We start from the raw sequence: 24,534 nt of genomic DNA on the forward strand, positions 1-24,534 counted from the left end.
ACGGAGCCTCCCCGAGGGAAGACGGGGTGGGGCTGGGGGCGCTCGGAGGGACCTCCCAGTGGCCAGTCCCAGTGCTGCCCACTCCTAGCGGGGAGACGGAGCACATAAAGCTGGGCCTGGCACTCAATTAATAATAGATATTATTATTGTTGTTGTTGTTATTACAAGAAGAGGCCTTTCCTGTTAAGCTCTCTCTTTTCCCTGGTAGCAGCATGGGCTTTGGGGCCAAATCTGGGCTCTGTCAGCTTCTAGCTGTGAGGCCTTAGGCAAGTTACCTGATCTCTCTGGGCCTCACTTGGCCAGTAGGGGCCAAGAGTCCCCACTTCCCCAGGGTATATGTCTGTATGTGAGCTCATATGCAAAGTGCATGGGCCTGGCACAGAGTAGGGACTCGAACTGTGTTGGCTGTAATTGCTATGGCTGTGTGACCCTGGGCTTGTCCCGTAACCTCTCTGAGCTATGGTTCTCCTCATCTGACATGGGAGTACTAATGACTACAGGATAGGGTTGTTTTGAGAGGAGGTATGCACGGGGCCTGGCATGCAGTCAGCGCTCAGTAAGTTTGAGCTATGCTATTAATGCCCAAAGGGGGCTGGCACTTAATTGCCAGGTTTCCTGGGAGAACGGTCCCCAGGGCCCAGGTGCCAGCATCCTCAGCTGGGCGGGGCAGGGAGCCACTTCCATCTGGCAGACAGAGAAGCCTGCCGTAGAGTGCAGAGGTGCAACCCGAGCGAGCGGCTGGTTCCCAGCAGACCCTGTTCCCAGCTCCCACCCTCCCTGAGGAAACTGAGGCGGGCAGGCTGCCCAGGGGAAGTGACTCAGCTGGGGTCACTCGCTGAGTCAGGCCTAATTGGACCCAGGAGCCCTGTGCCCCAGCTCCCTCTCTTCCGGCCCCCCTCCCAGGTCCCTTGGGGACTGGGCAGGTCCAGAGGCCACAGCTGGATACCTGCTCAGTTGGGCCCCGAGGCCTGGGCGCCCTGCGTTCCTCAGTCGGGACTCCAGGGTTCCCCTGGGCGGCTCATCTTGTGTCCCTCCTCCCAGCAGGGGCAAGGGGCACTTCCCCGGGAGAGCGGGTCCTCCTGGCGTCCCGGCCCCGCCTCGGCCGGAAACCCGGCAGCTGAGCAGATGGCTGGAAGGTTTTTCCTCCCACGCCACCCTGACAGGGGTCGGCGAGGGGGGCCGGGCTGCAGGCTTCCTCGTGAGCCAGGCCCGGAGCCCCTGGGGGCCTGCCCGGATGTGGGCCCCCACCCTGGCTGGCTGGGGGGAGCCTGCCGCTGCCCCTTGTGTCCCCAGGGAGGCCTGGGAGGGAGGAAGTCTGTGCCCTGCTCACCGGGAGCTGACTCACAGGGCGCCTGATGGGGGGCTGGCCTTTCGAGGCGGGGATGGGGGTAGGACGGGACACAAAAGAGGGCCTTTGGCACAGAATCTGCCCTTTGAGAGCTGGCACTCTGGTATCTTCTCACAGGAGGGCCCAGAGAGGGTGATGAGTGTGAGGAGAGATGCACAGGAGCGGGAAGCTTGAGCGCACCCCTCCCGATACTATGAAGTGGCATGGTCTGCGGTGGGGAGGGGGTTGGGGGAGGTCCTCACTTGAAGGAAGAAGTCCCATGCTGAGACAGGCAGGGGGTGGCGTTCAGAGAGTCTTGGCTTTCCCCACTCCTGGCTGGGTCAGTGGCCTGGGTGTCAGGCTGAGGGTGGGGGCAGAGGCAGCTGGAGGACAGTTCCTGTTCTGGCAGCCTGATAAATGTCCCTGGACACTAGGTGACTTCGAGAGGGTGCATCAGGGCCCTGCTGGCTCCGCTGGTCCAGAGCAGAACCCACCCCTCGGCCTCCCCAGGGCCCCGGGGCCCTTGCTCCCTGCTTGCCCCAGGCTTCTCCAGTCTGACCAGTGTGAATGGTGTGGAAGGGCAGGGAGCCGCGTCCCCTAGCTCTTTGGGCCTCCCTGGGCGTGGGGTCCAGGCTGCTAGAGAAGTTGGTGCTGTGGGTGGGAAAGACAGAAACGCTCCCTGTGGCCCGGAGTCAACCCCGAGGCCTCCTGGAGGAGGTGTTTCCCTCCGAAGGTGTGAGACTTCCTGCCCAAGTGTCTGTGAGCTGGAGGAGGGCGGGGGCTCCAGACTGGCTCATTTTAACTTCATTCACCACAGTTTAAAATCTCCCCAAGCCTTGGCAGGTGGAATTCCCCCAGGTGGGTAGAGGCCTTCTCTGCACCTGAGCCTGATGATTAAGGGAACCGTACGCTCCCCAGGTTCCCTCATTACACAGGGTGATGGGGCAGAGTGGGGCTGGGAGCCCCCGTCTCTGGAGCCACGGCTTGGAGTGGGCCCCACAGCTCAGAGCCAGGCTCTTCCCTGACTTGACAGCAGCTCAAGGATCCCCCAGGATGGACAGGCGTGAGCGGGGACAGCAGGCACGGGCTAAGGCTTCATGGCCCTCCTTTGTGACCCTTGGCTGACTCTCCGGTGGACACAGTTGTTCTGAATTCAGGGTCATGAGAGGCAGGATCCCCCGGCCCGGGCCCTCAGATGGGTGTGGGGCGTGCTGCCCTGTGTGTTTGCTATGAGGCCTGGGAGGATGGGCGACACCAGGGTGCCCCAGGACGTGGTCCTGCCGCTCCACATCGTCTCATCCTTGGCCCTCAGCCTGGTATGGGGTCGGGGAAATCCTAGAGCCCCCCCCAGCGGGACCCCTGCCCCAGGAGCCCAGGCTAAGCAGGGGGACAGACCCCCCGGATTTACAGGCCCTCTGTGTCCCCCTGGCTGCCCAGGCCCCACATGCTACAGGGGGGACAGAGTGCCCCAAGAACCCCTCCCCACCCCCCAACCTAAGCCTGAGGGCCCCTGGGAGTCCCGGATGATGATGACCGCTTCCTGCCAGCAGCCCTTCGGCCCTGACCCCTGGGCCGGCCGGACCTCATCAATCGCTCTCCTCCCGGCCTGGCCCACAGTAAGTGCTCAGTGAGCGGCTACCCACCGGGCTGTGGCCCAAGGAGGGGACCTCCTTCCCTCGGCCTGGCTGCTCGCCTGGCTAGGCCACCTCCCCAGCCTGGCCTCCCCCGCTAGGGCCACAGTCGAGCGCTCTGCTGGCCATTTCCTGCCAGAACTGCCTCTTCCCTGAGAAGCCCTTTTGTTCGGGCCCCCGTGACACCCCCTGCCCGGCCCGGCCCACGAGGCCAGGCTCCCCTGGAACTCCTTGTGGCAGGCAGGCCTGACCTTCTCCGGAGCTGGAGGGTCTCTGTTCTAACAATAATAGTAACAAAATAGCAACAGCCACTTGTTTCCCCAGCCCTGTGCTGAGTGCCTCAGAGACATCACTTCTTAGATGCTCCTGGCGCACAGTGAGGGACAGACATCAGCCCATTTTACAGATGGGGATGCTGAGGCTCAGAGAGGGAAGCACCCTCTTCTGCATCACACAGCGAGGAAGTGGCGGAGGTGGGACGTGGACCCAGGTGTGGTTGGTAGCTCCACCATGCACAGGGCGTCCGGGGGATGGGGGTGTCTCGGTGGGCTTCTCAGAGCCTCACTGCCTTTCCTGTCGGTCTGTGCGGTCAGGAGTGTGACTCCAAGAGCATGGCTGTCAAATGGCAGCCGCCTCAACCCTAGGAGCTCACTAATTCATAAACTGCTATTTCTGGAGTGCCTGCTCTGGCCAGGCCCACCCTGGGGCGTGAGCCAGAGTCAGATGCCTCTCAGCCCTCCGGGCAGGGGGATGACCGGGGAGCTGTATTGCTCAGGTTCTCTTGCCAGTGGAGCAGGCCAGGTTCTAATCCTGCTCTGCCCCTCACTGGCCGTGGGACCCTGGGCGAGCCACTCCTCCCATGCCTCGATTTTCTCATCTATAAAATGGGTATTACACAAGGCCTCCTCCCTCCAGTGGGGATTAGGTGAGTAAATATGCTATGCACTGTCCAGCACAGAGCAGGGGACCTAGAAAGCCTGAAATACGTCATTTATTATTATTTCTGGTTTTAAATTTTTATTTATCTTTTTAACTGAGATATAATTGACATGGAACGTTCTATTAGTTTCCAGTGTACAACATAATCGCTACATTTATAGTGGTGGTCCTTTCTCAACATACACAAGTATCGGATCCGCAGGTTTTAAAGTGTGTACCCTGTGGCTATTTTCCTGACTACCTGGTGGGTCTCAGGCCTGGTTGGAGGAGGGTGCCTCCTGACTCCAGCAGGAGTGGACTGAGACCTTTATATCCCCTCGTCTGGATCCCACTCATTCATTCAACAAACAGTCACTGAGAAGTGAATCCTCCTTGTAGGGTGCATTTGGGCACTGATCAGGCACTTCGGGGGTGCCTTCTGTGTGGGGCTTCCTTAACCACTAGCTGTGGGAGCTCTCCGGGCTCCCGTTGCTCCATCTGTAAAGTGGGAGCAGTCATCGGCCCCGCCCGCTGGGGCTGCTGTGAAGCGTGGGAGCGCTGGCGTTCCGCAGAAGCAGTTAGAGAAGCGTGTGCTGTGGAGCAGGCGCTCTTCTCCCGGGAGCTGGCGTGGCCCTGTGGGGAGGGCGCCCTGCGTCACCTGGGGTGTGAGGCAGCGTGCTGTGGGCAGCTGTTCGAACGAGGCTCCTGCCAGGGGTTGGCCCTGTAGTTAGACTTGGGGACTCTGCCATGTGCAGTGGACAGGGACAGGTCTTCCAGGCAAAGGGACAGACAGGGACAGAGGGAGGCCCAGGGTGCCCACGAGGTAGGTTGGCCCAGCAAGAGGTGGCTGTTGCTGGCTACTGGCTGCCACGCATCTGCCAGAGGAGCCAGAGGTTGCAAATCCAACTGACCTCTTGCATTCATACATTCATTCATTCAGCAGGCATTTATTGAGCTCTTGCTGCATACTGGGAACTGGATGGGGCAGGGAGCGGCTCCTGGCTCATGGAGCTCACAGTCTGGTAGAGAGAGAGTCGCTAATTAAATAATCACAGCTATTGAATGATGGCACGTGACCAGCGTGCTGAAGGACCAGTTCAGGACTCGGCTCAGCGCGTGAGCTCAGAGAGGGCTCCTCCTGTGTGAGACACTAAGCCGCTGAGAGCAGGCAGGGCAGAGGGGACTCCCAGTGCAGTCTCCCAGGGGCAGCCGGCACAAGTGGGCACAGATCACATGGGGTCTCATAGGGTGGCAGGAGCTTGGGTCTGAGATCTGAGAGCCCTCTGGTCCCCCAACCTAGAGGACAGTGCCTGCCTCACTCGTGTCAAGGTGTGGGTGTGGTGGCCCATGTGTGCAGGTAAAGCCCTCTCTTTTTAGCTGCAGAGGTGTTTTCTTGGCAGAGTGTGCAGGTGCCAAGGACCAATGGTGTGTAAAAACGTCAGCTGTGTGAGGCGCGCCCTCCCAGCTGGAGCAGCAGCGCCTCCTCGGCGCTGTCTGGGGCGTTCTGCTGCAGTCAGCTCCAGGGTCTCCACCGTGGCCTGGAGATGGCAGGGGCAGCCCTCATGTCCCACAGCTGCCTGCAGGTCTGCCCAGCGTGACAGGGTCGCACAGAGAGAAGGAGCCTGTGGAGTCAGATGTGGCCGAGGGAACCTCAGTCTCCAGGTTCAGCTCTCCACCTTCAGTGCCCTCTCAAGGACTCCTTACAGCCGTCCTAGGAGAGGGAGACCATGCTGTCCCCGTTTGACAGATGAGGAAACTGGGCTCAGAGAGGTCCAGCCAGGTGTGAGGCCACACAGCAAGTGTGTGTGTAATGTGTGTGTGTGTGTGTGTGTGTGTGTGTGTGAGCCCCAGGAGAGCAGGATTTCTGTCTCTCTGGTTCACTACTGCATCCCCAGGGCCTCGCACAGTGGCTGGAGCACAGGAATGTCCTAGTGATGGGGGATGAATCAGCAGTCACGATTCTGTGGTCCTCAGCAGGGGCCCAGGCCCAGCCAGGCTTCCCTGGGAGGAAGGACAGTCCTGATGGTACCTAGCGGCCCGGGATTCAGCACCGTGGACAGCAGAGGTGGGGGGCTTCTGGCCTCTTCATCGTGTGGTGCCTGGAGAAGGGTCCTGTGTCCTGCGTCCCCCCACCACCCCTGGCGAAGGGATGGGCAGGCAAGGCGCTGTCAGTCCTGACATTCCTCTGTCAGAGCAGGAAGCTCCTGTGCACCCCTTGTGAGTCTTGTTAATTTTTCCTTTTTATTCGTTGTTTTACATTTATTTTTATTGACACCAGTAATACTCTCTCATCGTAGCATTTCAATAACGGGACAGCAGCTAGCCCATATTCTTCTCCTAGGTTCTGAGGCCTTTGCATTTATTCACTCAGTTAATCCTCATGACACTCCCATGAGACAGGTACAGCCACGGGCCCCATTTACAGACAGGGAAATGAAGGCAGAGAAACCGAGTGACTCGCCCACGGTCACACAGCTGGCAGGTGGTGGTGCTGGGATCTGGGCCAGGCTCTGTTCTGAACCGTGTTTTCTAGAGACAAGTAGTAACAGCCTGGCTTGGTTACTTTTCCCTGCAGCACCCAATTCTGGTTCCTCCCCACAGGTCACCCCTGTTTCTGGAAGGGTCTGCCCCAGCACGGCCCTCCTGCCCACCACTGTAATACACTCCTGCATACCAACATGCGGGAGTTGGGTTTCTGTGTTGGTGTAAATGGGATCGCAGTGTGTGTTGTTCCGCGCTGTGCCTTTCCCTTGGTGGGATCCTTGGGTATCTCCCCGAGGTGGTGGCAGACGTCTTCCTCATCCTTTCCCACCGTGGCAGAATGTTCCAGCCTGCGCCACAGTTTCTCCCATCAACCTCAGTCTGATGGGTTGAGGTTGCTGGAGCGGGAAATGTCTGGTCAGGGATTGTCCCGCGCATCACTCTCTGCACGTGTGAGCAGGGATTTCTCCAGAGTCCTTAAAAGTGGAATTACCGGGTCTGAAACTGATCCTGCCGAATTGCCCTCCCAAAAGGCTGTGGCCCTTAACGGTAGGGCGAGCCTGCAGGGGACCGCCCATGGCCCCGCGTCCACCAGCGCTGGGTTTGCTGAGAGATTTCCGATTTTTGACGTTGTGTCTGGTGAATGACGCGTCCCGGAGGGGGTCTGGAGTCATCATCTGCTCACCTGCCTGCTCCCTCCCTGTTGCCCACCCCACCGTGTCTTTCAGCCTGGCCGCGCCACCTCGCTCTCCGCCATGAACGGGCCCACCCTGCAGCCCTCCTCGGCCTCGTCCGCGTCCTCCGCCTCGTCGCCCGCGGCGTCCCCGCGGGGCTGGAGCGAGTTCTGCGAGCTGCACGCGGTGGCCGCGGCCCGGGAGCTGGCCCGCCAGTACTGGCTCTTCGCCCGCGAGCACCCGCAGCACGCGCCGCTGCGCGCCGAGCTCGTGTCGCTGCAGTTCACCGACCTCTTCCAGCGCTACTTCTGCCGCGAGGTGCGCGAGGGCCGCGCGCCCGGGCCGCCGGGGCGCGACTACCGGGAGACGGGCCGCGGGCCCCCCGCCAAGGCCGACGCGCCCCGCGCAGAACCGGGCCCGGGCCCCGGCGCGCCCAGCCTGCCCAAGGCCCGCAGCTCGGAGGAGCTGGCCCCGCCGCGGCCGCCCGCGCCCTGCGCCCTCCAGCACCTGCGCCACAGCCTGCGCCACTTCTTCCGCCGCCGCTCGGCCGGGGAGCTGCCCGCCGCCGGGGCCGCGGGCGAGGCGGGCGAGGCCCCCGCCAGGCCCGGCCTGGCCAGGAAGCTCCTGCCCTGGAGCCTGGCTCGGGAGCCGCCGCCCGAGGCCCTCAAGGAGGCGGCGCTGCGCTACAGCCTGGCCGACGAGGCCTCCATGGACAGCGGGGCGCGCTGGCAGCGTGGGCGGCTGACCCTGCGGCGCGCCCCCGATGGCGCGGACCGCGTGCTGGAGCTTTTCGACCCGCCCAAGGTAAGCACGGCTGCGCAGGCTGCGCACTGCGTGAGCAGTACCCAGAGCGCGCACATGGGCAGGACGGTGACAGGTTTCCAGCAGGTGCCCGCAAAGCGCCCAGAGGAAATCACGCCTTGTGAAAAGTGAACTTTTTCTTTTAGAATAATTTTGGGTTACAGAAAAGTTGCAAAGATAGTGGAGTTCCCTTGTACACCGCACCCAGCTTTGCCTAGTGTAACCCTTCCCTTACTGCCCACACGTCTTCACTAAGGAGCCGACCGTGGTGCATTGCTAGTAACTAGACAGTTTCTTTGGATTCTGCTAGTTTTTTCCTCATGTCCCTTTTCTGTTCCAGGGCACCATATTAGATTTAGTTGTCAGGCCTCCTGAGGCGCCTCTTGGCTGTGACAGTTTCTCAGACTTTCCTCATTTTTGATGACCTTGACAGTTTTGAGGAGTGGGGTCAGGATGTTGTAAAATGTCCAGGGACACCATACGTGGGTGTCACGTAGGCTGGTGGCAGGTTGGTCCAGGGTCCTTGAAAACCTTGACCCAGACCGATCATGACAAATAGGAGGTTTTCTCTAGGGGTTTCAAAACCATCATGGAGTTCCTTTGCGCCTCCCGAGCTTTGTGGATGTCTTATTTTCTTTCAAGTTTAAAAAATGTTGTCTTTTTCATTTGCAACCAACTGAATTCCAGCTGTGCAGTTAAGGCCGAAGGGTCCCTGGGTTTCACACACCTGACGAACTCCATCTTTGATGGGTGCATCAGGTTGGTGGAACCATGTGTCTGTCATATAATTCCTTTCTCTTTGTGGTCCTACTATGTGCTAGGTAGAGAGTGAGCAAAGCAGACGTGATCCCAGCCCTGGGGGCTCATAGTCTGGGTGGAGGAGACCAACAGTTACTCATTCATTCAACAGGTGTTTATTGAGCACCTACTATATACAGATGCAGGCTAGGTGCTGGGGGAACTGGCATCTCTGTGGGGGCTAGAGAAAGGATAAACCTACCAACAAACGTGGAATTACCAATGGCATTTTGTGTTCCGAAGGAAAGCAGGGGGCCTCTGGGTGGATAACCGAGGGGCCCTAATTTGGTGGTGGATGGGGTGTTGTCAGAGCATCCCCTCGTGTGAAGTGACCATCTCTGTCAACTTCATCGGGAGTCACATGCACACGCTGCAGTGTGTGAAGGCATCTGAAGCTCCATGAGTGCTCCCGTGTTTGTGGACACCCAGCTGACCCGGCACCCCGGGACCCCCTCACGCCTCTCCACAGCAGCACCCCCCCATACCAACTCCCACCCCCACAGGTTAAGTTTCTCTGTCCTTGAACTTCACATAAATCGGAGCACACAGTGTATGGCCTCTCCTGTCTGGCTCCTTTCAGCCAGTGTAATGTCTCAGAGATGCATCCACGCTCTCCTGTGCATCAGCAGTTTCTTTGTATCACTGAATTGTAGTCCCCTGTATGGATGTACCACAGTTAGTTTATCCATTCCCCTGTTGATGGCTATTTGGGTTGTTTCCACTTTGGGACTTTTATGAATAATGCTGTTATGAAATCTGCATATAGGTCTTTGCAGGGACAGATGCTTCCGAGGTTGATTCCTAGAAGTGGGCTTCCTAGGTCAAACAGTAAGCGTGTCTAATTTTATAAGAAACTTCTAAACTTTGCCCAAAGTGGCTGCATGATTCTGTATCCCTGCCAGCAGGGAGAGTCTTCACAACAGCCCTGCTAGTGGGTGTGTGCTGGTGTCTCAGTGCGGCTGTAATTTGTATTCCCTGATGACTCACAGGGTTAAGCATCTGTTCATCTATTTATCGGTCATTGGAATTGACTTTTTTGGGGGGGTGGGCACTGAGGAAGACTGGCCCTGAGCCAACATCCATGCCTGTCTTCCTCTACTTTATATGTGGGATGTCTGCCACAGCATGGCTTGCCAAGAGGTGCCATGTCTGAACTCAGGATCTGAACTGGCAAACCCTGGGCCACCGAAGCAGAACGTATGAACTTAACTGCTGCGCCACAGGGCCGGCCCCTGGAATTGACTCTTGTGAAGCACTTGTCACTTCTATCGAGCTGTCTGTCCTTTTCTTACTGATTTGTGTTTATATTTACTGGACACACACTCTTTGTAAAGGAAATGTCATCTCTTGATCTGTGGCTTGTTCTTTTACTCCTTTAATGGAATATTTTTAGGAAGAGAAGTGTTTAATTTTACTGAAGTCCAGTTTATCACTTGCTTTCCTTTATGGCTAGTGCTTTTTGTGTCCTGTTTAAGAAATCTTTGGGGCCAGCCCTGTGGCTGAGTGGTTAAGTTTGCGCGCTCCACTTTGGCAGCCCAGGGTTTTGCCAGTTTGGATCCTGGGCGTGGACATGGCACCACTTGTCAGGCCACGCTAAGGCAGCATCGCACGTGCCACAACTAGAAGGACCCACAACTGAAATATATACAGCTATGTACTAGGGGGCTTTGGAGAGAAGAAGCAGAAAGAAAAAAAAAAAGACATCTTTGCCTCCCTGGATCATGAAGGCCCTTCCTGCCTGTCTTCTGGCAGCTGTATTGTTTGGGCCTTCACGTTTTGGACCAAGATCCGTCCCCAGTTAGTTCTTGTGTATGGTGTGAGGTCGGGGGTGGCGTGGGGTCCGGGGTGGCATGGGGTTGGGGTCGCGATTCTCCCGGTGGTTCCAGCACTGTCTGCTCGTGTGGCTCTCCTTTCCTAGGGTCGCAGTGCTGCTTTCGTCCTCAGTCCAGCATCCCTCTGCGTGCTTCTGGACTCTCTCCTGTTCCACTGGCCTATGTGTCTGTCTTTACGCTGACACCTCACTCTCTCAATCGCCAAGTTTCACAGTGAGTCTTGAGGAGGTGACTTTTGAACTGAGATCTTAATCCTGAGTCAAGACTCTGGGCGTTCCAGGCAGAGGGAACAGCATGGGCAAAGGCCCTGGGATGGGCGGCTGCTTCACATGTTTTGAAGAAAGAATAACAGAAGAGGCCAGTGTGGTGGGAGCACAGGGGAGATGGGGAACAGGGGAGTGTGGCGGGCAGAGGGTCCTTGAGGAGCCAGCATTTTATTGTGAACACCACGTGAAGCTGTCGGAAAAACACCGTGTTCTCATCATTTAAAACAAGTCTCGAGGGTCTGACAGCACAGAAGGCAGATAGTGCCCCAGCACATGGTCTCATCTGGGGAGGGTGTGGGTCCCTGTCAAACTCACTTTACAAAACAACTTAGCTGCTTAAAATAAACCATATTGGGAAACCTGGTGTTAGGAGTCAGATGGGCCCAAATTTGAACAGTGAATTCGCCTCTTTCCCAGCTCTGGGGCCTTGGGCAAGTGGTGTCACCTCTCTGAGCCTCAGTTTCCTCTTCTGTGCAATGGGGCTGTGCATGGGTCTCGCCCCGTGGGGCTGCGGTGTTTGCTGGGGGAGCACATCGGCTGAGTGCCTGGCACAGGGACGTGGCCAGCCCTCCTTGTTCTTGTCGCGGTTGTTCTGGGAATGACCTGGGTGGAGAACACAGATGCACTTCCAGGCCTGGCTGGGAAGCACATCAAGGCCCCTGTTCTTCTCGGGCCCTGACTGGGGGCCCCGGGCAGAGGCCTCAGGGCTCAGAGTGGTGTTCACTAGTCCAGGCTGCCTGGGGCTCTGCCGTTGGCTTGGGGTGGCTGTGTGACCCCAGGTGTCGCCCACAACCTGAGCAGCCCTGGTGGGGCCTGTCCCAGCCCCTCCACAACGTGTCTCGCCTGACAGGTTCCCGTGGGTTCAGAACCATCCAGGGCCGTTCCTGGATGTTTCCGGGAATGTTTCCCACTGTCCAGTCTCGGGGCCGAGGACACTCAGACTGTAAGCCTCATGCGCCTGCCAGGTGGGCACCCCCGGCCTCTGACCTGAGTTGTCTAGGGGATGCTCACTTTGGGATGGCTCCCGTGACTCCCCCGCTTCAACCAGAAGGACAGGACGGTCTGACGGCCGGTGGGTGGCGAGGGGCTTGAGCTCTGGATTTGCACCTGAGCTGTCACCTGAAGGGTCCGCAGCGCTGGCCCGAGAGTCCCTTGCTGCCCAGAGTGGGAGGAGTCTTGGAAGACAAGAACTGAGACAGGGTAGCTGCCCAGGGACATCACCCAGGCCTCCGCCAGGCAAATGCCATCCAGAATCTGTGGCCAGGGGCCGGGGGCTTGTGGCTCAGCCTCGCCTGGAGCAGGCTTCCAGCTCAGCCTCTGACCTGCAGTGGGGGCCTGAGCTGGTCACTTCTCCACTTGGAACCTCAGCCTACTCATCTGTGAAGTAGGGGCGATGGCAGCAGCCACTCAAGGGACCTTGTGAGGGCTGTGTGGGAGGGAGCTCCTTGTTACCGGGGGTATCCAAACGGAGGCCACAGCCAGGCTGCTGCGGGGGGGCTGGAAGGCAGCTGCCGGAGACATCTGTGGCTATTTCCCAAGGTCCGACGCTGGGTAGGGAAGTCGTGGTTTTCTCTGGTTTCAGTGGCATCCCTGTAGGTGGGCAGGAGGTGAGGCGACCTTCCCTTCCTCCGTGCACTGGCCCTCAGGGAGGCTGGGCATTGCCACCAAAGGCCCTGTGGCAGGAGGTGACGTCTGAGATGAGAGAAGGTGCTGAAAGATCTGGGTGAAGGAATCCTTGGCTGAGGAAATGACACGCGCGAAGGCCCTGGGGTGGGTGCGAGCCAGGAGACTTTGAGGCACAAGCAGGTGGCCTGGGCCTGGAGTGGAGGGAGCAAGGAGGGTGAGCTTGGGAAGGTGGTGGGGCTGGGTTCGGTGGTGCCTGGGGTCCACGCTGAGGACTTCAGGTTCCACACTGAAAGCAGTGGGAGCACTGGGAGGATTTAGGCCCAGACAGGCTGAGGTGCTTGCCAACACCACCCACAGTGGGAGCCTCTGGAGGAAGCCTCTGGGGCTGCCTGTGGTCTGGCGTCAGGCTGGCAGTGCAGCATGGGGCATGATTCTTCCCCTGGAAGACCCTCTATCACCACATCCACTGGTCCTGTGGCACCTCCCCCCTCAGGCATCTCTGAGCCTGGGGCTGGGCTCGGAGTGGGCAGCACTATGTCCACCACCTTGAATGGGCACCTACTGTGGCCAGGCACTGCCCTAGACGCTGGACGAGTCCTTCCCATGAAGTTGAGTTCACTGGCCCATCTGACAGATGAGGAAACCGAGGCTGGCAGAAGCAGAGGAACTCCCTCAGGGTCACACAGCGAGGGAAATCTGAACCCCTGAGCCCATGGGGCCGCTACTGCCCAGCCGCAGCCACACTGTCGAACCAGCTCCCTCCAGCCGGGCCAGGCCCGAGACGTGCCATCCCACTCAGCAGTTAAAAGAAAAACAAGAAAGTCGATTGGTTGCCAATATTTAAAAACATAAAATGGAGAGACTTCACAAAAGAATCCAGATTTCTGTTTCTCTTAGAAAATCAGTGGGTCTGGCAGTGCTGGGCAGCATTCCTGGGAGTGGCGCCTGGCCGGGCCCTGCCGGAGCTCTGCAGCAGGGGCCTGCCCTGGGGTGGTGGGGGTCCCGGTGGGGGAGAAATTGCAGAAGCGGCTGCTGGGCCAGGGGTGGCTGGTCGGAGCAAGGCCTTCCTGGGAAGCTGGGACTCCATTTTCAAATGGAGCATAACCAGGCTGGCCAAGGCCTTGGGCCAGCCCTTTGCTCTTTTCGGCCTCAGTTTCCCCATATGTCCAGGCCTGGGTTAGCTGGAATGTTCTCAGAGCCCTGCCAGCCCTGCGGGGTCTGGGGGCTGAGCTTCAGTTCCTCTCATCTGTACAGAGAGGGAGATAACGGAGTTCTAGCTACTGTTGAAAAATAACTCTTGAGCCAACATTTATTTGGCACTTGTTGTATGCCAGACACTTGGCTGGCCTGGCTGCATTTAATCCTCCAGCAGCCCTCTGATGGAGCTGCTGTGTTACTGCTATTTCACAGATGGGGAAACTGAGGCCAGGAGAGGGTAGGCGACTTGCCCAGGGTTGCACAGCTCTTGAGTGGCCGAGATGGGACTGGAGCCTGTGCCAAAGTCTGCAGGAGGATTTGCTGTCACCCTCGGTGGGGTGGGGGGTTAACCGGCAGCTGTCTGGGCGGAAGCATCTGTCTGGGGCACCAGGAAAGGCTCCCTGTGGCCATCTTGTCCAGTGCAACCATTTCACAGATAGGGACACCGGGGCCTGAGCGCCCACCTCAGCCAGTGTGCCCTGCCCTTGGCCTCTGCTGCCCAGCCTGGAGAAGAGCAAGGGGAGGGGTGGGAGGATACCTCAGGGGACAGCATACAGCCCTGAGCCCCCTACCTGTACCACAGTCCTCCGATATCCCCAGGAGGAAGGGCCTGCTTGGGACTGGCTGGGCCTGCTGGTCCTAGGGGTGGCTGTGGGCTGGGCCTGCGGGGCAGTGTGCTTCAGAGCCTTCCTACTCGGCTCCTTCTGAGCTGGGTGTCCTTGGGCAAGTGACTTGGCCTTGCTGGGCCTCAGTTCCCTCATCTGGAAAATGGGGATGGTCCCCAGCCTGCCTGTGGGGCAGTGGCCATGCTGGGGAGGCACAGATCTGGGGGGTGCCAACTGGGTGGGTGGGGGCAGCCTGGCTGTGCATCCAGCAGCTGACACTCTGGGGTGCCTGGAGCGAGCCCCGGCCGCCTTCAGGGCAGAGCCTGAGGACCGTGGGTGCAGCGGCCTGGGCAGGTGGCCCGGTGGGCGGGAGTCCATGGCCGGAAAGCCTGGGGCCCGGTGGGCTCCTCTCCAGGGCCCGGGTGGTACTGTCATGGTGCCGGCTTCACAGCTGAGGAAACTGAGGCCTGGGGTTGGGGCTGCATGGAGTGTGGGAAGGAGGAAGCCGACAGAGGCCGGCGGTCTCCTCCCCTCCTGGAGGCAGGAGCGGGCACCGGGGCTGGGCAGGAAGCGGTGGGCGGTGCAGCCCTCTGGCCTGTGGACCAGCTGGAGCCCTGCCTCTGCCGCTGCGCCGTGCCCTCGGGGCCTCGCTTCCTCGGAGGAGCAGCTGGGTGATGCCCCTTCCCGGGTGCCCAGAGCTGGCCCAGCATGCTGGGCCCCCACGAAGCTTAGCTGCTGCAGTCATTGTTATTTTCATAGTTGTTTTCAACGTGACAGGCACCGCATTTGACACATCTTAAGGAGTCACCACAAACCCTGGTGGTGGGGACAGTGATGAAGCCATCTCACCGATGAGGAAACCGAGGCACAGAGAGGTAGAGAGACTTACCCAAGGCTACACAGCTGGGAGGTGGAACAGCCAGGGCCAGGAGTTTGTGTTAAGGCCCCAAGACAGGTGGGGAAACCACCCACCTCCACCTGCAGCCCAGTGGATCTTTGAGGGCCACACAGAGCCCCGACGTCCCAGTGGGGAGATAGACAGGATCGTTCAGGCTGGTGGCTCCCAAGTCCCACCCTCTCCGGAAGGAGCACAGGGTTCTGCCCTGGGCAGCTCTGTGACCCAGGTGGGCCCCGGCCCCTCTCTGAGCTATGAAATGGGCAACAAGCAGCTTGAAGGGGCCTTCCAGGACTGGTGGGGGAAGGCAGGGGGGTGGGCAGGACTCCCGTGGGCCCCCGACCACATGCAGCGCCCCGCGTGCCCCTTCCTGGGGTTCCGTGTAAGATCACTTTTGAAAAGTGCTCTGCCGCTTAGGAGAAAGCCCTGACCGCGCTGGAACCGCGGGCAGATGCTATCGGCGCTTCCTCCAAGCTCCAGTTCTCTGAACCCACCACTAGAAGTGGCCCTGGATCCAGTGGTGGGAGGGCAGCACTCGGCACCCATGCACCAGCCCCTCCCGCGCCTCCAGCCCCCCGGGCCTGTTTGCTGTCGCTGGCCTCTTGGAAGCTGGTCTTCTATTTTTGCTTGTTTGGGGGACTAGTGTCGGGACAAGACCATCACTGTAGAGTCTGGCCTGTGAGCTTGGTGGTTGGTGGCTGGGGAGAAGGGCAGATGGAAAGGTTTGGGTTCAGATCTTGGCTCTCGTTGTCCTTGTTATTTGGCTTTGGGCCGAGAACTTGGCCTCTCTGAGCCTCAGTTTCCCATTCTGGAAAATGGACTGTCAGTACTCGCCTTGCTGGGTGACTGAGTCAAAAACAGGCTCAGGGAGGGCCTGGCCTGTGTCTCCACCTTGAGAGGTGAAGAAGGGGCTTCCTGCATAGGAAGTCACCAGATCCCAGAGGTGGGTCCCCAGACGCCCTCCCTGGGGTGGGCAGCAACCTAGCCGGCCCTCCCAGTCACTGACCTGGGCACCAGCTGACAGCCGGCAGGCTAGGCAAGCCACTGCTGGAAATCCCCCACCCACTTCTTCGTGAATGGAAAAGGAAACCAAAATGCTCGTGCAGAGATCTCTGCCCTCTGAGCGGCTGGCCCTCACTGGTGGGGGAGCTTCCTCCCTCAAGGCAGGAGGGGCCACCTCAGCTTCCTTTTTGAGGCCCCACACCCCTTTTTCCTATCTCCCCTCTGGGCTGGGGAGGAGGCCACTGTTTTCTTCAGGCTGTGGACCCCACTGACTGCTCAGCCTCTGGAACCAGTGGGTGACAGCATACATGGGGGGTGACTGCAGCCACCTGGCCTCTGGATCCCCCCCCACTTGCAGCCAATGCCTGGATCCTCCCATTATGGGCCTGACTTGAATCCCAACCGTGGTCGAGGTGGGGGTGTTTGAAGTCCCCAGTGGTGGCAGAGAGAGAAACTTCTCTCCAGGGAACCATCTGGAACGGGGGGCCCTGCTTTGTCTCATCTCAAACCTTTGTGTAATCTAGGAAACCGTAACTTCCCGAGGGCCTCCACATTTGAGTTCCTAATAGTTTTGGTTTTGTTTTTTCAATTAATGAAGGTCATGGCAGGAATTACAGAACGGTAACTGAGAAAGCGCCCCCAGCCCATTACCCAGAGAGAAGCAGCTTTTCCAGTGGGCAGTGCCTGTGTGACCTTCTTTCTTGTATTTCTGGGTCTGACTCCCCTTCGGCTGGCCTCAGCCTCCCCGCAGCTGTCAGCTCCTGAGCCATCTGGGTGCCAGGCAGGCTGCAAGTACAGGTGGGAACTTTCGGACAAAACCCCAGCCCTGTGGGACTGACATTCGTCATACTGTTTTGTAACCTGCTTTTTTTCACTTAACGTGTCTTGAACATTTTTCTGTTCTCACAAATATTTTTCTAGAATGTTTTTGTTTAAAACTGGCTGCACAGTTTTCATGTGCACAGATAGGCCATCATATATTTGTATATTATTATCTAAACCCCTATTTCATTTCTAACTTTCTTGCTTGAATAGATAACCTTATGACGAACATCTTGTACACATCTTGGTGCCCATCTCTGATGATTTCCTCAGCTGAATTCCTAGAAGGGGAAGTGCCGGGTCAAAGGCTGTATGAGTGCATCTAACACTTTCTCTCTCTCAAAGCTTGAGCGAGATATAATTTACATGTTGTAAAATCAACTTGTTTAAACTGTACAGTGGTTTTTAGTATATTTACAGAGTTGTGCAACTATCATTGTGATCTAATTTTAGAACATTTTCATCAGCTTAGAGAGACCTTGTACCCAAAGCAGTCACGCCCACTCCTCCCCTCCCCTGGCCCCAGGCAGCCACTCATCTGCTTTCTCTCTCTATGGATTTGCCTATTCTCTTCTTTTCACATAAATGGAATAGACCATATGTGGTCTTTTGTGACTGTCTTCTTTCCCTTAGCATAATGTTTCCAAGGTTCATCCATGTTGTAGCATGTGCCAGTATTTTGTTCCTTTTTATTGCCAAATAATATTCCATTGTATGCCTAGACCACATTTTGTCTGTCCGTTCATCAGTGGATGGGCATTAGGTGGTTTCCACTTTTTGGCTGTTATGAATAGTGCTGTGGTGAACACTCGTGTGTGGACAGATGTTTTCATTTTTCTTGTATCTAGGAGTGGAATTGCTGGGTCATGTGGTAACTTTAACATTTTGAGGAACTGCCAAACTGTATTTCAAAACGATTGCACCATCTTACATTCCCACTGGCAAGGTCTGAGGGTTCCAGTTTCTCCACCTCCTCATACTTGTTGTTATCTGTCTTTTTGATTGTAGCCATCCTAGCAGGTGTGAAGGGATCACACATGGTTTTGATCCGTATTTCCCTAACAGTAATGATGTTGAGCATCTTTTCATGTGCTTACTAGCCATTTCTAAGGCCTCTGATATAGCCTTTTCAAATAGCCCTTCCAGAAAGCTTACTCCCACTTATCTTCTCATCACCAGTGGTGCCAGCCTTGGATATTGTTTTAAAAACCTTTGCCAACTTCTAGGTGAAATGGTTACCTTGTCCTTTTTTTTTTTTTTTTTTTTTTTTTTTTTTAAGGATAAGCATCTAAGACTTTTCCTTTTTTTTAAGATTTTCTTTTTCCTGGGGCCGGCCCGGTGGTGCAGCGGTTAAGTTCGCAGGTTCCACTTCTTGACAGCCTGGGGTTCGCCGGTTCGGATCCTGGATGCGGACATGGCACCGCTTGGCAAAAGCCATGTTGTGGTAGGTGTCCCATGTATAAAGTAGAGGAAGATGGGCACAGATGTTAGCTCAGAGCCAGTCTTCCTCAGCGAAAAGAGGACGATTAGCAGTAGTTAGCTCAGGGCTAATCTTCCTCAAAAAAAAAAAAAAAGATTTTATTTTTCCTTTTTCTCCCAAAGCCCCCCGGTACATAGTTGTGTATTTTCAGTTGTGGTCGTTCTAGTTGTGGCATGTGGGACGCCGCCTCAGCATGGCTTGCTGAGCGGTGCCACGTCTGCGCCCAGGATTCGAGCTGGCGACACCCTGGGCCACCGAAGTGGTGCGTGCGAACTTAACCACTCAGCCATGGGGCTGGCCCCAACCTTGTCCTTTCTGATTACAAGTGGAATTGACCATTTCTCTTTTTTTAAAACATTGAGATGTGATTCATATAACATAAAATGCACCACGTTAAAGTGTAGTGGTTTTTAGTATATTCACTGTGTGTGCAACCATCAGCACTAATTCCAGAACATTTCCCTCACCCCAGAAAGAAACCCTGTACCTGTTAGTAGTCAGTCCCAATTCTCGTCCCCATTCCCCAGCCCCTGGCAACCTTTAGTCTACTTTCTGTCCCTGTGGACTGTGACTGTTCTCTCTCTTGTGTGTCTTGGTCATACAGATTTCTGTGACTTACAGGCCATTTACTTGACATGCTCTCCTTTTTCTTATTGACTTGCAAGAGCTCTTTACCTGGATATTAGCTCTCTGTCATGTGTTGCAAATGTTTCCTTTTGACTTTTCAATTTTGATCCTGAGTTTCTTGGCCTATGGAGGTTTTTAAATCTGCACAGTAAAATAGTGATCTTTTCCTTTATGGTTTCATTCTTTGCTTTTTCTTCTTAGAAAGGCCTGGGATCAGATAATTACTTAGGTTATATTCCAGTTTTGTCTTTGTTTTATTTTTCACTTTTAATTATTCAGTCCAGCTGGCTTTTATTCTTTGTGGCTGGTGTGATTTCCTGTTGTTTTTTTATGTCAGTGAGAGGCTGTGTGTCAAGGCATATCGCATAGTAAGTTCTCACTAAACGTGGGCTAAAGATAACAACAACAACATGTCTTGGCTGTTTGAGCTCGGAAGGGCAGAGATCCCAGTGCAAGGGCTCCAGCTGTGGCCTGGCCGGCTTCTGGGGCTCCTGGCTCTCGTCTCCGTCAGCCCAGCCCGAGGTGCTCTCTGCTCAGCTGCCTCTGAGCCTTCCTGTGTCCCTGTAGCCCCTCGAGCCCCAGAGGCCCTCGCTGTCACCTCTTCTTCTGAATCATCATTCTTCGAAGGCAGGTGGTGGCCACCGTCAGGACCTGGGGATCTTGGTGGTGACGAGCCCCCCCTCCCCTCTGGCGTACTCCCCCACCAGAGGCTGGTGACAGAAGTTGTTATTTCTTAACCACAGCTTTTTCCACCCTGCCGGGCGGGGCAGATGTTAGGCCCAGGGGCTGCAGCTGAGGGCTGTGCTGCTGGGGTGAGGGGCTTCCCCCAGCCAGCCGGCTCTGCGGCGGGGCTGGGAGGTGGGCCTGCCATTCAAGCTCCTGGGAAGCTGGCCAGCTCTCAGACCCCTGGCCCTGTGACACCCACTGTGATCACCCACAGACTCCAGTGGGCCCATCTGCTTTCCTCAGGGCGGTTTGTCCAAGGGGGCAGTGCCAGGTTTGACACCAGGTGCACCCCCCTGCGTCCTCCCACTCAGGGGCCTGGACACGTGGCGTGGCCTTTTGGAGCCATGGCTTCCCCTTCTGTCTGGAGGGGCTGACCACAGCCCAGCACTCGTGGCCTGCGTTGTCTCTGGGACTGAGGTGGCCGGGAGCAGCACTATGAGAGGAAGGCCTGGTCTGGGTAAAGGTGTGGCCAGGGACAGGGCACACTGGGCTTGGGGCTCTGCAGCCACATGGGGGTGGGGAGGACTCCTGGTGGGGATGCCAGGAGCAGGATGTGGGCGCTCACAGCGTGGGCTGGTGGCAGCTGGCTGGCAGCGGGCGGTGGGGTGGGGCTGGCTGGGCCCGACCCGGCTCTGGACCCTGAGCCGTCGCAGGCCTGCGGGGTGCCGGTGGAGCCCTCACAGTCAGAGCTGCCGCTTCTGTCCTCAGGCGCATTTCAGGCCAGCCGGGACATAGGGGATGACTGATAGAGGCTGGCTGCTGAGAACCCGGGCCGCCTGCTGACTCTTCTCAGCAGCTCGGCTCCAGGGTCCAGGCAGTGGTTTATCCTAATTTGCCACCCTGAGAGCCACAGGTTTGGGCCAGGAATGGTGCCCTGCGTGGAGGGCACGGTGTGAGTAAAGGTGTGGAAGGGAGAAAGCCTGGGGGAGGGGTCAGCACACAGCCCTGGCCAGTAAGGGTGGGGGCGCTGGCTCCCCCCAATTCCTGCTCCTGCGAGGCCCTGTCCCAGGCCATCCCCCCCAGGTGGGTCCAGGGGGTGGCCTGGACTTCTGTTACTGCAGGGGAGGTGAGACCACTGGTGAAGGTGCCAGTGGGTCCATTAGCTCCTTGGTTCTCTTGTTCATCCATGCCCACGAGGGGGTTTGGGGAGTGTGGGACTTCCTGGGGTGGTCCCTCTTAAGCCACGGGCCCCCCAAGCCTTGGGTGTGGCCCCCCAGGGGCTAGCCTCAGGCGGGAGTGCATGCCTGTCCTCACAGCTGGCTCATGCCCATTCGGCCAGTAAGTGTGAACGGGGCCCCCGCATCTCAGGAGGGGGCTCTCTCTATGGGGGTCTCTGTCTCTGTGGGGGAGGCGGCTCCAGCATGTGAGAGGAGCTTTGTGTCCCTGCTGCTGTGCTTGTGTGTGTGTGTGGTGGTCTCCGTCTCTCTGAGAGGGGGCTTTGTGTCTGTGTCACTGTGAGTCTGTCTTTCTGACATGTCGGGGGGACCCTCAGGGGCTTGAGGGGGAGCTCACTGCAGGTGGGGCTTTAGAGAAGCCCCCAGCCCCCGTTTGTCCCAGCATCTCTGGCTTTCTAACCCCCCAACAGGACCTCTTTGGGGCCTTGAAGGGCCCAACACTAGGGGAGGGAGGGCAGGCCCCCCAGTGGGTCACCCGCCCACTCAGGGTGTGAACTGGGGGTGCCACCTGCTCAGGGAAGGGAGGCGAGGTGGTGGGGACTCCGTCTCTGAGTAGGGTTGATATATTTGGGGGTCTGGGTTTGCCTTTCTCTGGCTCTGGAGAGATCTCTGTTTCCGGCACTTGGGGGCTCTTGCTTGCCAGGAAAGGGGGGAGCTGACTTGATCCATGTGAGGCTTCTCCCATTCCCTTCCTGCTCCCCTGTGGGGAGAGGGCCATGAGGCCCCAGGGGGCGGGCCAAGGGGAGAGCTGGTCCAGCGTGAACTGGGCGAGGCTGGGAGACTCCCATGTACTGGGGACAACAGGCAGGTTCGCTCATGGAAGCGCTGAGGGTTCCGCTGTCACCTCCATTTTACAGACGCAGAACCAAGCACAGAGAAGTGACGTGATTTGCTCATGGTCACCCAGAGAAAGGTGGCTGAAGCAGGATTTGAAGGTCCCGTGGGGGTTGGTGTGGGGGCCCTGGCTGTGGGTAGAGGAAGAAAGTGACCTGTTGGCCTGCAGTTCCAACGTTTGTTCAGCCCCTGGCACTGGCTCCTCGCCTTCAGTTTGCCCCCAGAGGGGCTGGGGACAAGGCAGGTGAGGAACTCAGCACTCCCCCATATCTGCCTCCCTCCCCACACGGCTGCGGGCTGGGGCCCCAAGCATGCACCCAGCCACTCACCCGTCTGACAAACCCTCTCCAAGGACCGGACCCGGTGCTGGGCCCCAGCTGGGAACAGGGTCTGGTGCCCTGTCCCCACCCCGAGAGGAACTCCCAGTCAGATGGTGGGGGCGGCTGCATCATCAGGAAATTATGGCCTGGCCTGATAAGCCCCGCGCCGAGGGAGAGGCACACGAACCGCACTAACCACGACCTGGTGATCAGAGAGGGCTCCCTGGAGGAGGGGAGGTCTCCTCTGCCAAGCCCCGCAGTTTGGGTCAGGCAGGGCATCGCACGTGCAGAGGCCTGGGGCGGGAAGAGCACGGCCTGCGTGTGCTGTGGGCTCCGGGCTGGGCCCCAGCTTGACTTGGCCCCTCCTCCATGGCCGGGGACACGGATTCTGCCTCTCAGAGCCTCCATTTCTCCATGTGTAGCAGGAGGCTGACAACAGTGCTGTTGGGGGGTGTCCTCTGCCCTGGCCAGCTGGAGCCCTGGGACGCCCAGCCCACAGCCCCGACTGCGAGGCCTCCATCCTCGCCCTGATCACACTACCTGAAGTATCCCTGTCACTTCCCCACAGCCCTCACTGGGAAGGCGGGTCTGCAGGGGGCCACACCCTGTGCCCGCTGGTCTTCAGCACTCACGACACTTGGCAAACAAAAGGCCTGTCGGGGGGTATTTGTTGTTGGAATGAAACTGAGCACCCACAACCTGCCAGACACCATGTGGTGCTGAGAAGGCCATGTGAGAAGAGTGAGTCCCACAGAGCTCATTTCACAGGTTGATAAATGCAGTGAAGGAAGTAATGGGGGCTCTGTGATGGTAACTGTGTGTATGTGACACTGTGGTCAGGGAGGGCCTTCCTGAGGAGTGACACTTGAGCTGAGACCTAAATCTGAGAAAAGCCAGATTTGTGATGTGGGGGAATTGCCTTTCAGAGAGAACGGCAGGTGCAAAGGCCCTGAGGTAGGAGTGTGCTCGGTACATTTAAGGAACAGTGGAGGCCAGTGTGGCTGGTTCAGTTTGAGCAAAGGGACAGTTGATTAGGTTGAAGAGGTAACAAGGTCTAGACTGTGCAGGGTCTTGTGGGCCATGGTGAGGATCCGGGTTTCTATTCTCCATGAGATGGGGCCCACAGGAGCGTTCTGAGCAGAGAAGGGCATGGGAAATGGCTGGATTCTGGACACGTCTGGGAGCAGCACTGATGGACTGACGGATGGCAGCTCAGTTTTGATGCTGCCCACTTCCCAGGGAGTTCGGGAAGTCCTCCTGTTCTGCCTGCTCCCCTACGGTAGGGTTTCCTGTGAACACCCCCTTCACCCAGCGGCTGCCGAGGCTGAGGCCACTGGCCAGAGCCCACGCTCCCAGCGTCGCTGTTCTGCCTCTGTGGGATGGACTGTGCCTTCTCTCCCCCAAGCCTCCTGTGGCTCCCTGGTGCCTGGAGGAGGAGGGGGAGATGGCCCTCAGATGCCAGTGGGTTTCCCATCCACCCGCGGGCCACGTTAAAAGGCAGGTCCCAGGCTCACTTCCAGAGGTTCCAGGCTAGCCAGCTGTAGTATTCTCTGGCTCGTGACCAATGCCCCAGGAGGTTTTCTTGGCCTTAGCTCCTCATTTGTGAAGCAGGGATAAAACAGCAGCCTCGCGGGCTGTAGGGGTCATGGGACACTGTTCCTCAGGCAGACAGTGGCCCAGAGCAGGCTGTCATGGGTTTCTACCAGTGTCACCGTACCTGACTCTGGGACAGTGACCTTCCTACGTCCTTGGTCCTAGCACCTCCATTCCTTGATAGGATGCTCTTTCCTGTGAATTGGACAGTCCAGAAGCGCTGGTGGACAGCCACTGCCCAGGGCCTGGCACAGCAGGCGCTCACTGAAGGGTGGTGTGAGGGTCTGTCAGAACTGCCCCTGCTGTCCTGTGGATTCGTCTGTACTTGCTGGCCTCTGGGTGTTGGTTCTTGCTATCCCCTTGGCCTCCGATGCCTTTCCCTCCACCTTCTCCACTCCCTACTGTTCAGCAAACATTTATAGCCACTTACTCTGCGCCCTGCTGAAGACTCAAAGATGGCATGGGGGCAGGGAGGCCTTAAGCTGGGGGTTGAGCAGCAGGGAGACGGCTGTGGAAGCTGCTGCGGCTACGCAGGACGAGTGACAATGGAGGAAAGCTTCCTCAGGGAGGGGCTTTTTGCTCCTGAGCAGATCGGTCTTCCTAAGACTGGGTTCCTAAGGCGGAGTGCCCATTCCACCTCGTGCCATCCTCCCTGGACCTTTCCACGCCCACTGGGAGTGCCCCTGCAGACTGTGTCACCAAATTCTCCCAGGAGGGTAGTGGCATTGTCATCCCACCTTCTAAAAGCGGAGACTGAGGTTGGGAGAGGCGTCACTTGTCTGTGGAGGAGGAGGCAGAGTTGGGACTCAAGGCCAGAGCGAATTCCCAAAACACAGGATGCGGAAGTTGCTGTGTGGTGGGTGTGTGGGCTCCAGTGAGGTTTCTGAGCAGGATACTGGGGGCC

The 24,534-nt window shown here is 57.7% G+C and overlaps 2 protein-coding genes across 3 annotated transcripts in view; one reads left to right on the plus strand and one right to left on the minus strand.

Annotated features, from left to right (window-relative positions):
* SH2B3 (SH2B adaptor protein 3) overlaps positions 1-24,534 on the plus strand; it is a 37,169-nt gene that overhangs the window by 2,411 nt on the left and 10,224 nt on the right. For both annotated transcript variants that reach the window (XM_070516070.1, XM_044775874.2), the window contains exon 2: positions 7,086-7,835. In XM_070516070.1, the coding sequence (XP_070372171.1) occupies positions 7,113-7,835 (723 nt within the window). In that variant the 5' untranslated portion in view covers positions 7,086-7,112. The remainder of the gene's footprint in view (positions 1-7,085; positions 7,836-24,534) is intronic.
* The window catches only part of ATXN2 (ataxin 2), a 136,811-nt gene continuing 129,100 nt past the window's right edge, over positions 16,824-24,534 (minus strand). The window contains exon 26 of the transcript XR_011505333.1: positions 16,824-16,839. The gene's annotated coding sequence lies outside the window, so the exon portion shown is untranslated. The remainder of the gene's footprint in view (positions 16,840-24,534) is intronic.

This window comes from Equus asinus, chromosome 8 (genome assembly GCF_041296235.1).
Source record: "Equus asinus isolate D_3611 breed Donkey chromosome 8, EquAss-T2T_v2, whole genome shotgun sequence".
Taxonomy (NCBI): Eukaryota; Metazoa; Chordata; class Mammalia; order Perissodactyla; family Equidae; genus Equus; species Equus asinus.